Raw genomic sequence first — 13306 nt, forward strand, 5'->3', positions numbered from 1 at the left:
AGAAAGGTGAAGACTGCAAGTTAGTTGGTTACTGTGATGCTGACTATGCAGGAGATTATGACACCAGGAGATCAACAACTGGGTATGTGTTTAAGCTTGGTTCTGGAACCATCTCTTGGTGTAGCAAGAGACAGCCGACGGTATCATTGTCAACCACTGAAGCTGAGTATCGAGCAGCAGCAATAGCAGCTCAAGAGAGTACATGGTTGATACAGCTTATGAATAATCTACATCAATCAGTAGACTATGCTGTTCCGTTGTACTGTTACAATCAGTCGGCAATTTGTTTGGTTTCATGCAAGAACTAAACATGTTGAAGTGCACTATCACTTTATCAGAGAAAAGGTTCTGCAAGAAGAGATTGAGATGAAACAGGTTAAGACGAATGATCAAGTTGCGGACTTGTTCACAAAAAGTTTTGAGTACAGGTAAGCTCGAAATATTTCGCTGTCTGCTCAGCACAGTGCAAAGAATGAGAGCTGACATTGAGGGGGAGTGTTGAAAATCAATGTCAAAGTTAGGCAATGTTAGGCAATGTTAGGTATGGTTGTGTGGAAAAAATAATTAGGTGCAATTAATGTGTTTTGTGTGGTAGTAAATAATCTTAGTTTAATTAAGTAGCTTTCATTTGGTTTGCTATAAATACCCAAGTCCCCAAGCCTTGTAAATCATCCAAAGGAAAAACAAAGCTAAGTGCTAAATAAGAAAAGCTTTGCTAATTAGTGTTTTTTGTGAGCTTTCTTTAGAGTGTGCTTTATTTTCTTCTTCTTGGAATAATTAGAGTTATCTTGTATACTCTTTTTGTTCAACACCTAGAACTCTTAATATTGATGTCATCTAAAATAAAGTAACATGATGTACACGACGCAAGAGACAAGCCATGCTAAGACGTTCCCATGACAAATTTAAATCACTGTTCACTATTTATCCAATAAAACAGCACAACTGCTAAGGCATTTAGCAGCAATCTCTATGGAGAACTTAAGTGCTACAGCCACTTGCCTCCAAGAGCTCATGTTAAGTTTATGCCCCAGGTCTGCGAGCCTTAATTACCAGCAGGCGGGAAAAGGAAAAGAAAGAAGGAAGTTGTTTAGGAGCGTTCAGTTTTTTGGCTCAAAGAAGCCATGATGGGAAAACATTTTTTAAAAATATAACTTCACGATGGATATAACTTCAAGATAGCAGATACTGCCATCGTCAATGCATCACTTAAGTTTTACAAACAAAATATTACAGTGTTAGAACGAGGCGTTAAGGGGAGGAAAGAGTGGGAGGCATATATATGCACAAGAATGATCCTCCATATAATTTGAATAGTTACATTTTCTTTTATAAGAAAGAAATGTTACTACTACTCAACAAAATGCAAACAAAGTGGACAAGATATCCACCCTAGAACATAAATCGTAGTACAGTCAATAAACTTAATAAAAATCACATTCTATGACATCAAAATAGTATCTATTGAGAAGTGAATGGCAAAAGTTATTTACATAATCTATACTATTATTAAGGGAAGTATAGATATATAAAGGACCAACATTTGCAACAAAAAAAATATATATCTAGGCACTTACAATATAAAAAGAACCTCCAACACGCATTTTACCCTTAATAAAAGAAAATAAAATATATAATTTGGATAACTAGTAACTAAAATTCATTTCAATAAAATAAAAATATAAAAATCTCTACACAATCTTTTCAGCACTCTCTCTTCCTCTACAATAACTATCATCACTCTCTCTTTCTCCTCCTACAGTAACAGTCATTCTAACATGCAATATATGTGTGATAGTTGCTTGTAAACTATAGCACAAAGAGAAAACATAGATACAGTTGAAACTTCACCAACTAATACAATTTTAACGCAGCCAAAAACAAGAGCATACAGAAAAGGTAAAAGCTTTAACATTACAAGTTTCTTCACAAATCTAAAATTAGGAGTTTCTTCACAAATCTAAAATTAGGGAAAAGGATAAAGTTGTATTGAATTAGATTCAGCAAGATCCTAGTAATATAAAACATGTATTAGTATTTTATTCTTACCAAAAATTCTTATAAAAGAGTATGTTAACGAGTAGATGCGTAATACAGCTACACTGAAACAAATGCTATTCCCTCCTTGTAAACATCATTACCAAAACATAAATTAGCTAAACCATCAAGTACTATACACAGGGGATTTGTTAAGAGGATACATTCAATGCATTGTTGTGAACTGTTGAGTTTTGAAAGCTTGTCAGCCAATATCTGTCCGTCAAAAGGTTCAACGTTACTCATTATGCTGTTGCTCAGTTTTTTACATCCCCTGCTGCCATAAAAACTGTATTGTTATACTAAAAATTTAAAAGTAATACGAAAAATGTACTTAGAACTTGTAAAGTTTTTAACTTTTGTTTCACGCATTCAAGTACAAGATTGCATCAACAGAATAAACAATTCTTTACACTAATCCTGGTACTCAATACCGTCCCGTCGTGCTACATATTTACATGCAATCCCAGTGAAATAAACACATAAATTATAAAAATGCCCCCAATTCCTGAACTAAAATTTGAAATTAAGTAAATAAAGTAAAAAATGTAAGTACAATTTGTAAAGTTTATAACTTTCTTAGACCCATTCAAGTGCGGGATTCAATCAACAGAATAAACAATTCTTTACACTAATCCTGCTACATATTTCAGTGCAATCACAGCTAAAAAAATTATAAAAAAATTAACCCGTTTCCTAAATTAAAATTTGAAATTAGCTAAATAGGCACTTCATGGCCTTCATTATTCTCAAAACCCACCAATCTCATACGACTGTGCTTCCTTTTCATCAATCAATTCGACTATTACTCTTTATCTATAATTGTATTGGAACACATACTTCTCGACTTTACTCACTAATTCCCGATGAAAAAAAGAAGCTTTATTTTCCACACAAAAACGAATATTGACAAAACCAAATTCTAGGGTTTAGACAGACTTGCGTGGTCACGCACAGTTTTCGAACCGAAACGCCGTTGAGGAATCGAATCAGGGAGAAGGACGGAAATGAAGAAGAAGGAGGAACGACATGGTTCGGAGACTTACCGGAGCAGCAGCGGATGGACGTCGCTCTCTTTCTCTCGCGGATGGACGTCGCTCTCTTTCTCTCTCTTCTTCCGGCTACTTTTGCTGAGGCCCAAGTGCTCTCGGTCCCTCTCCTTCCTCCTTCCTCTGGAGTCTGAAACGACGCCGGGCTATTCGATATTTGCTATTCTCCTTTTTGCTTTGCAAATTTTATTTTCTGCTTTATTTATTTATTTTTTTTTTTAACAAACGATACTATTTATAAAGCTGGAGTGGACTTAATCTCACACAAGCTAACAATAAAGTAATTCAAATTCTTATTTGGTAAGAATCGAACATAAGGTTTCTCATACTTTTACAACATTTTGTTTAAAGTACCGTGAAGTTATTAATCAGGGACCTAGGTTCTCTCTGGAACTAAAGATACTGAGCTTAAAGATCAAATGATCTAAACTGTTGAAATATGATTCAACGGCCACAAATAAGAATCCTTCTAAAGTTGTAATAATTGTAACTATTTGATCAAATTTCAACAGTTCGGATCATTTGATCCTTAGGCTCAGAATCATTAGATCCAAAGAGGAACTGGGTTCATTAATCTGACATCATGTCTTTTAGTTGAGACGCAAATTTAATTTTTGACACGTTTGAGTTTTGAATAAATTTTCTATCATTATGTAGTATTTAGTGATATTTAATAAAGCATCTCATCCAATTAAACAAAAATACTATTGTCCTCAAAACAGGAGAGAGCAAAATTATGGGATAGCCCCAAAGCTTTACCCATTTTTTGTTTTTAACCACCACCTTTTAATATTTTACGAATAAGTACATAAAAATTGAATTGACACCAAAAATTGAAACCCAAAATGTGTTTCTATCAAATTGCAAATGCGTTTTTGACTTTTGAGTATGTTTTGTAGAAATACTTAGGTTTTGTTTGACATTTGTTTTATTTTTATTTTCTTTTTCACTTTTAATGAAAAATAAAAACTAGTTTGATAATCGAATGTATAGCTAACATGTCTAACATCCCAATATGTTTGATATCTTTAGTTTGATCTCTTTAAAATTATAGCTAGCACTTCTAGCATCCCGTCATGTTTGGGATACCCAAAGAAGTAAATTTTTTTTTTCTCCATTGTGACTAGGAATTGCAGTACACTTACTGGATATTTTGTAATACAAATTTATAGAGATATATATATATATATATATATGTATGTATATACAAATATATATATACACACACGATGTTAAGTGAGAGTTACGGATTAGCGTATAAGATTTTATTTTATTTTCATATTCAATTGTAAATCATTAAATAAATTTTGTTGATGCGTGTAATTCTCACACACATCTACAATTGATAATCGTTCGTGCACAAGAATGTCAACTATGAAACTGTTCATGCGTGTGAATCCCACACACACACATTTACAATTGACAATTGTTCATGCATTACAAATAGTCTTCACACTTCTAACCTCTTGTTTTCTTTCACCAGAAAGAAAGAAGTGCATGATGATTTTTTTAGAGCAACAAATGTCAAAACGGCTCCCTTTTAGATACTTGCAGAATGCTTGAGGCAGCCAACTAAGTTGAAAATTAAAGAATCAACGGCGGGATCTGATAAGAAATATAAAGAAAATGAGACAGAAGAAACTACTCGGATTCATAGCTACAATATGAGAACCCCAAAACTTTTACATCCAAAACATAATGTACAATACAGATGATCAAAGCCAATCTTTCACCCGATTCTTACCAAATGTAGGATCCAACAACAACGACAACAAAGCTTTTTACCACTAAATGAGGTCGGCTACTTACAAAATGTAGGATAAAACACGAAAATTTCACACGTCAAGAAACCAAACCAAATCCTCATTCTTGAAGAAACCAATAAACCAAAAGATCAGCCAACGAAACTACCACTTACCCAAATATGATTATAACCACACCACACCGGAGAAAACAAAGAGCTTGAAGTTGCAAACCACCGAACATGTTCTTCAGTTTTCGTGTTTTATATTCTCTACTGGAAGATCCGTTGCATGAGGTACTACCTCTGCCAGTACGTTCTGTGTAGATGGTTTTGGTGGCTCACCATCAACATTACTTCCCGGGACTTGCTCGAAAGCAATAGGTCTAGTTATAGTTTCTTGAACACCATGTTTTGTGGTGCTTGATGCAATCTCCTCAGTCGACGCCATTGCATTAATTCCTTGTTCTGACAATCGCTCCTTCAAATGTGATGTTGGTTTTAAAAGCTCGTCGACACGACTTTCCGAGACTTGCTCCAGAGTGCTATTCTCTTGACCACTTGATAGTATATCACTTGATGCAATCTCCTCCGTAGAACCCATTGAATTAGTTCCTATTTCTTCCGCTCCATCATTAACATGACTTTCTGATATGTGCTTCAGAGTAGTGATATCTTCATGAACACTCGATAGCATATTGCTTGATGCAATCTCCTCCGCATGACCCACTGCACCAGTTCCTCCTTCAAACCCATCATTTGAAATTGACATCACTTTTGGCAACTCAGTAACATGACTTTCTGAGACTTTCTCTAAAGCAGTATCTGCATTGGTATCTTCTTGAACACTATTGCCAACCTCCTCCGTAGAACTTATTGCACCAATTCCTACTTCTTCCGATTCATCATCTGAGATTGAGGTCGCTTCTGGCAACTCATCAACATGACTTTCTGAGACTTGCTCCAAAGCAGTATCTGCATTGGTATCTTCTTGAACACTTGATAATGTATTGCTTGATGCAATATCTTCCGTAGAACCTATTGCACCAGTTCCTGCTTCCGATCCATCATTAACATGACTGTCTGAGACTTGCTTCGGAGTAGTGATATTTTCTAGTTGAAAGCCCGATATTATGTTGCTTGATGCCATCTCATCCAAAGAACCCATGGCATTACATTGTATTTCTTCAGACCCATCATTTGAAATTGTTGTTGCCTTCGGCAACTCATCAACATGACTTTCTAAGACTTGCTCCAAAGCAGTATCTGCATTGATATCTTCTTGAACACTTGATACTGTGTTGCTTGATGCAACCACCTCTGTAGAATCCACGCCGGTAGTTCCTACTTCTTCCGACCCATTTGAAAGCTCACCAACATTATTATCTTCGGAGACTTGCGGCAGCTCATTAACATTACCTTCTGAATCTTGCTTTAAATCGGTGACATTATCTTCCAAGTAGCTTGCTTCAACAATTGGCAACTCTGAACTGGTTTGGACAGTATTTTCGGATGCTTCCAAGTATCTCTCTTCAACAGTTGGCAACTCTGAATCTTCCAAGTATCTTGCTTCAACAATTGGCGACTCCGAACTGGTCTGGACAGTATTTTTGGACGCTTCCACCACTAGCTGATCGTCAACCACACTGGGAAGAACGACTTCCTCAACAGCTAGTCCCTTATGAATTAGCTTAAAATCCGTGTCAATATTTTCAATTGATCTTGCTTCAACAACTGGTAGCTCCTGGTTCAAATCTGACAGGTTTAAATCACCAAATTCAGTGCTTAAAACATTTGCTTCCTCTGGAATCAGCTCCTCTGAATGGAGTGCCTCACCAACAACTTCATTCGCACTGAAGTCCCCAACTGCATCCAATTCCGACAGCAACCCTGCATCAATCTCCTTTATGTCATCTACTTCTTCTTTAATAATAAGTGCTTCCACATGATCATCAAGATATGGTTCAACCATGGATTTATCTGACCAGGAAAGGACTTTATCCAGCTCTGATGACGGCTGTTCTTCAGAAAGAACAGATTGATAACTACAATCGGCTGTCTTCATGTCAAAAATCTTAGGGAGAGACATATCATCCTCTGAATGTGAAACCGCTAAGCCAACTTGGTTGCCAGTCCCCAAGCTTCTTTCAATTTCATCTGATGCATGTACTTTTGAGGTGGCACCGCTTGTCTCTACAAAACCTGAAGTATCTTTGTCTGTGCTCTCACCATACACTTCACAACCCCGGTCTACGAACGGAACTTGCACTTCAGCTAATGCTGGAGGTGTAACCATTTCGGATACATCTGCCTGTATATCAGAAGAAATAGAGTTAAAGGAAAGGATCTTTTCAGTTGGTAGGGGGGTTGAGTCATAGACTGGCTCATCGTGTTCATCTTCATTCCGCGTCCTGCTCATAAACTGGACTTCTGACTCCTTCAGCGAAGGTTGTGGCGAAATTACAAACTCCTTGGCGATATCACCTCTTGCCTCCAAACTGGTTGACCCACCTTCCACTACATCTGCAATCTTTTCATCCTCTTCTGTCAAAGACGACAAGCTTGACGAACTGCTGTTGTTCTCTTCAATCGGTTCTGGTTTGAAATGATCTTCGTTAACATGTTCCACATGAGTAGCTAAACCAGTTGCACCAGCCAAGCTCGGTTCCAGGTCTTGCGATTCAACCAATTTTATTTCAAGCTCATTATGTTGAACATCTCTTTTTCCGGCCTGTTCAATTTCCAGAGAACCTACATCTTCAGAGGATTGACTTCCGTGCTCAACAAGATCATCAGTAGCATGGTAAATGTTGGATATCACTTCTACTTCTTTAGTAAAGTCTTGCTCACTGAAGTTCCTTTCATCCAGATCTGCAGCAGAACTCACTGATTCGGTATCGGGAACAGAACTCAACTTTGATTCGCTAATTTCACTTAATTGTCTTTGAAATAAGGAACTGCTTGTTCCTTCTGAAGCCAACCTTTCGGGTACAAAAACAGGTCTCCACTTAAAATCTTGCCTCTCTTGCCTCGGCTGCCCTAAGGTTGATGGTCCCAAACTGAAGCTTTCATGCCTTCGGAAGATTGCATCCTTGGCGTGAATCAGCATAAACTCTTGCTCAAAAGGGTCTCCCTTTAGATCAGGTTTTTCTTCATTAGACTCGTAAGGAAGATCAAAGGGGTTTCGCCTTGGCAACATTACAGACGGAGCAGACCCAGGAATGGGTGGTAACCCCAAGTTGTCAAAGGAATCATATGGCAGATCAAATGGGTTGTGTCTTGCTGTTGAAATTGGTGCAACATTAAACGGAAGATCAACACTATCAAAATCTATTAGATTCTTCTCTGCCGTTATTTTGAAGCTTTTCCTTGCTCTTCTCCTTGCAATAAGGTTCTCCAACCGTCGGTTCCTTTCGAGCTCCAGATTCCCCAAATCCATGAGATTCTTTTGGTCATCCTCGGTCCACTTGATCGCAGATTTGCTTTCATCATCCTTCCCATCTGGTGCTTCTTCCTTGTCACCGTCATTATAATCATCCCCGTCCTCTCCTACTTCTCCACCGTGGTTTTCAGTTTCCACATCAGACTCAACACTGCCAGCATTGCTCCTATTAGACTGGTCTGAAGCAGCATCGGACTCATGACCATGGGACACATGAGCTGGCTGTGGAGCTTCTGAGTCTAAAAGAGGGTGCAGCTCATCAAGCATTGGAAGAATGTCAGCCATTGAAGCATCTGGCGAGGAACTCTCCGCTCGATCCGACTCAGAATCTGAAGCCTCATCATCCACATCTTCGCCAGCCTCGTCATCACCCCCACTGCGAAGCAGTGAAGAATACAAGTGATCACCATCGTGAGCATAGCCTGACCCTCGAGGAGATATATCATCGTCTTCCACTCGACGAATCTCATTTCGCACCTTTTGAAAAGAAGTATACTGCTGCCCAACAGCCTCATCATCACCACCACCATTCCCAAGCAGTGAAGAGTACAAGTGATCGCCCTCATGAGCATAACCTGACCCTCGAGGAGATAAATCATCGTCTTCCACTCGACGAATCTCATTTTGAACCTTTTGAAAGAAAGTGTACTGCTGATCAACAGCTGCCACATCCCAGTCAATGCCTTCAATCCCCAAGTGATCATTATCAATCTTTCTCCGCTCTCCCAACTCCGAACTGTCTAATTCTCTCTCCACATCCTCAATCTCTCTCTTCTCACCACCAATGTTTTGCAAATCCTGATCAATAAGTGGCACATAAACAACCGAACCATCGCAATCCTCATTCACTCTCTTCACACTATCAGTGTTTTGCAAATCCTCACTAATAAGTGGCACATAAACACCCAAACCATCACGATCCTCAACCTCACTACTTGCTTTCTCTATGGATGCATCAACAAAATCCCTAGTCTCTCCCACAAACCTCTCCGCGGAAAAGCTCCCACCTCTCTCAAGCACGACAGTGTCATCCCCTAAACCCATAGTTCTAAGAGAAGCAACGTCATCACAGGTAACCTTCTCTTCCCTTTCGATTTCGGGTACGTTGGTTTGGCCAAAACTCAGAAGGGTTCCTAGAAGAACAGCAGTGCAGACTAAAACCGGGGACGTCGAAACCAAAAGGGCAAACAAAAAAGGAAACGATCTGTACAGAAATAGCAGAAAAAGCAGCATCCCAGCAAGAAATGGATGATTGCAAACTGATCTGTAACATATTCCGTATGAAATCAACACAATTTTCCGGAGTTTAACTCCAATTTCTAACACCAACCCCATTTTTTAAACTTCTCAGTGGATTATGGATATAAATACTGATTGCAGTTCCAATCTGTATGAACAGAAAATTAACCAATCAATCAACACGCTAAAAGCAGAAGCTAAAAGCTTGAAAAACAAGTAGGAAACAATCGGAGAAAAGAAAACCCCACCTCAGTGAAGAACCAGATGGGAGTCCAAAGCGATCAGATGAAGATCAATCAAAAACCTGAAAGCAGAAATTGATGAGAAAAAATGGAAAAAGTTGAGTTTTTTCTGGAAGGGAAAGAAAAATGGAGACTGAGGGGGCAGATGAAAAACCATGGAAAGTAAAGGGCAACGGGAATCTCCTCAGCTTTATCTTTTGAGGGAAAAACAGCTAAGGAAAGCTGTATGTATGTATCTATAATTTTATATCTCCATTAGTGTATGTCAGTGGTTTTTGGTATATATTTGATTTGATATTTTAGAGTTGACAGAGGAAAATGGAGCGGCACAGAAAGAAGAGAAAAAAGGAAGCTACTCGGTCAAAAAGTCACGACACCAACTTCTTTGTTCACGTAATGGTTAATGTGTCGATGTATTCGTGTCATCGAATAAATTCTCCTTAGTCATTAAGAAAATTTTGGTAAGAAATTTTAACTAGTTAGATAATCAGGCATGCTCCGCAGTCCCACAAAGGAATATATCCCGTTTTTGTTGTTATACCATTCGTCGTTCTCACAAGGAAAATGGATCTCACTTTAGGTAAAGTAACATTTAACTTCATGTAGGTACAACTCCCAATGTACATATTTAATTTGTTGTGAGGGTGGATCTGACTAGTTCGTTAGTTAGGCTAGCATACTCAAAATTTTTCCCGTCTATCTAGATCGCAAACTATGATTCCTAAACAATCACCTGATAAAGGAAATAAGGAATTAAGCGATTCCTTCTCAAAACTCTTTCTTTGAAGCTGATATACACAAATTTTCTTCTATGCACTAAATTTTTTTCATCTATAGTTTGGATTATAAAATAATGTTTGGCTACTCAAGGATGAGTAGGAACTCGTACTCAAAACTCTTTGTGGCCGAATTACAAAGCTTCGTGCTTATGATCAGAACTATTCATATTATGGATCACTTTGTAAAGATCATCTTTGCGAAAATGAATTAAAACTAAGGTCGTTTAGTCAATCTATTATACCGCATCCATAAACTATTCGTAATACTTTTACTAATTATGTGATCTATTTTTAAACAATTCGGTGATTAAACGACCTTAGTTTTAATTAAGTTTTTGTTTTGTAGCGACGATCTTTAAATAATAATTTATAATATGAACGGTTCTGATCATGAACACGAAGTTTTATAAATCAATAACCAACAATTTTGAATAAGAACTTTTGTCCATTATTTAAATGGCCATGTACTATTCTAAATTAAATTAGAACATTCCTCAAATAACAAGAAATAATTCTCCCTATTATTATATTCTCATTCGTGGTGCTTCTGTTTTATAAGTTATGTTTATATACCCACTGTCCCACTGTAGCTACATAGGCATACATCTTGACCGTTCATCTCTTTATGATATTCGCGTCGCGTGCGGTGGGTGGGAGCTCATAATCTCTACCAATTATTAAAAGTAAGAATGATCGATGGTAATGCGTGTGTGTGGATGGATGATCATAACAACCTCGGGCAGAGGACTTTTAATATTCACTTTCCTTTTCTTGCAAGCTTACATAAAATAATTACATGTTGTCCATGAATTTTCCAACATGACAACTTGCTACAACAACGATATTCTTTCGTGTCACCGATTCATAACGCGAGAGTAGTGAGCAAAAATGCATCAATGACTAATAATCTATGCTAAAATAAAAATGTAACCGATTCATAACGCGAGAGTAGTGAGCAAAAATACATCAATGACTAATAATCTATGCTAAAATAAAAGTGTAAAGCCACACAACATTAGATTTGCAATTGTAAATCCGCTCAAATCATAGTATGTATTAGGTTTAGAGCTTAAAGTTTAAGTTTATTGGTGATTGTATAAGAGAATTCTTCTTCTTCTTTTTTTTCAGCATAAAAAATGTTTTCTTAGTCACTAAGTAATAGGGGTACAATTTGGGTTGAGCCAATCTAAACCCGCCCATGTCCAATCCTACTTTAAACGCCGAACAAGTGGGTTTTTTTTTTAGTTATAACTTGCTCGAACCCAACTCAATTTCGATCTGTTCATTGATTGGATGGAGTTGGGTTGATCATTTGTCCGTCCATCCTCAACCCAACCCAACCCGACCCCACCAACCAAACACAATCTAACCAAATTGTAGCTCATATCAATTAATGCGCATACTACACCCAAGTGAGCTAAGTCCAAAAACCAACGCCCTTTCTAATATTTTTTTAATAAATTATAATTACTTAAACTTCTAGGGAATAAGAGGATTTGATTAATCACCTCATATTCGTAGTCTTTAAATCCTAAAACTTTATAGTAGATTGATTTATGAAATTAAAGTTAGCTAGCTTTGATGCTACTAGGCTTATTTTTTCAGGAATTTTTGGCAAAATTAAATCGTTACAAGATTAAACTTGAAAAAATTGGGTAACCCGAACCCAACCTAAGTAAACCCTAACCCAATGAAATCCGAACCCAAATGAACCCGAATACAACCCAACCCGAACCTGAGCCCGAATTGTAAATGTTGGGTTAGAATTAGGTTGACTTTCCAACCTGCCCAATCCGTCCGAGTTGCATCCCTATCAAGTAATCAAAGAATACGTGGTCGACCATTGACATAAATAAATGTGCTTTTATTGTTTTAACCTCAACTGCTCACTTTTACATTTTTGTTCTGGTTATCGAAATTATCAATTCTGTTTTTAGTAGGGAAGAATAGTGCAGGAATGGCCGTTCTTAAACGAGGGAAATGCTCCTCTGTTACTAAATCTAAATATATTAGAATGCCTTATCAAATACAAGGATGGGAGACCATGTCACTAGTGGCGACCAATGGCATGGGACTCTTCCCAGCATGATCTTTTTCATGGACTTCGTACACAGAAGTGGGGGATGATTTTACTGACAATTCGTAGTAGTTTTGTTATCACTATCGCTAACAATCACAATCCGGAATCTAATGACAAAGGGTGCCTGCATCCATCGTATGTCACAGTAAAACGGTGAGTTTGAACTATAGCATCATTTTTTTTTCAAAAATGTATTATGGGCCAAAATCAATTCTGTAGACTCTCACTACGTTCCTTCCTTTGTCTTCCATCGGTCTATTTTCTTTTCAATCCACTCGATCATTTGATCTACGTCAAATAAAGGCCAAGCCTGCAGTAGGAAATACAATTACTCTGAAAATGAAAAGCAAAAAATATTAACGCTGAAACAAACATTAGCTTGGTGCTGGGAAATCTCAAACCGGCAAATAGATCTGACTTGCCATCCAGGTTATAAAATCAACTCATCTGATTCTCTGCTCTTTCTCTCTCCTCTCATGATCTGATCCTCTCTCCTCTCCTCCGATTCTCTGTCCTCTCTCCTCGAGAAGTTCTACGTACAACCTGGGTCGCTAGTGGCACTCACTTCTCAACTGCTGATGTGATATTTATCTTTACGCGTCAGTGAGAGGATGCGAATTCAATTTTTGATGAATTCGATTCTAAATTATTCTGATTGATTATAGTACTTAATTCAAATTCTCCACTTCGTAATGTA

General features: G+C 37.6%; 2 protein-coding genes and 1 long non-coding RNA gene across 6 annotated transcripts in view; all 3 read right to left on the bottom strand.

The window, feature by feature from the left end:
• Positions 1 to 791, bottom strand: part of LOC126593477 (uncharacterized) — a 3855-nt gene extending 3064 nt beyond the window's left edge. Inside the window, exon 1 of the long non-coding RNA XR_007612963.1 lies at positions 647 to 791. This is a non-coding gene — a long non-coding RNA (uncharacterized LOC126593477). The remainder of the gene's footprint in view (positions 1 to 646) is intronic.
• The window catches only part of LOC126593475 (uncharacterized), a 20671-nt gene extending 17420 nt beyond the window's left edge, over positions 1 to 3251 (bottom strand). The window contains exons 1-2 of one of the 3 annotated variants that reach the window (XM_050259559.1): positions 3084 to 3251; positions 2202 to 2311 (exon numbers count right to left, since the gene is read on the bottom strand). In XM_050259559.1, the coding sequence (XP_050115516.1) occupies positions 2202 to 2283 (82 nt within the window). In that variant the 5' untranslated portion in view covers positions 2284 to 2311; positions 3084 to 3251. Of the gene's footprint in view, positions 1 to 2201; positions 2315 to 2992 lie in introns of all 3 variants that reach the window. The other 2 variants (XM_050259560.1, XM_050259561.1) reach the window with 2 other exon arrangements.
• A 1462-nt stretch (positions 3252 to 4713) lies between these two features.
• LOC126593478 (uncharacterized) lies at positions 4714 to 10100 on the bottom strand. 2 transcript variants are annotated; one of them, XM_050259563.1, is made up of 3 exons: positions 9905 to 10100; positions 9757 to 9812; positions 4714 to 9656 (listed from the first exon to the last, which is right to left on the bottom strand). In XM_050259563.1, exon 3 carries the CDS (start codon positions 9602 to 9604, stop codon positions 5078 to 5080), a length of 4527 nt encoding a protein of 1508 aa, XP_050115520.1. In that variant the 5' UTR covers positions 9605 to 9656; positions 9757 to 9812; positions 9905 to 10100; the 3' UTR covers positions 4714 to 5077. The 2 variants fall into 2 exon arrangements, with proteins under 2 accessions (XP_050115520.1, XP_050115519.1); XM_050259562.1 differs by having other exon boundaries at positions 9757 to 10100.
• Positions 10101 to 13306: the final 3206 nt, after the last annotated feature.

The sequence above is a fragment of the Malus sylvestris genome, chromosome 12 (genome assembly GCF_916048215.2).
Source record: "Malus sylvestris chromosome 12, drMalSylv7.2, whole genome shotgun sequence".
Taxonomy (NCBI): Eukaryota; Viridiplantae; Streptophyta; class Magnoliopsida; order Rosales; family Rosaceae; genus Malus; species Malus sylvestris.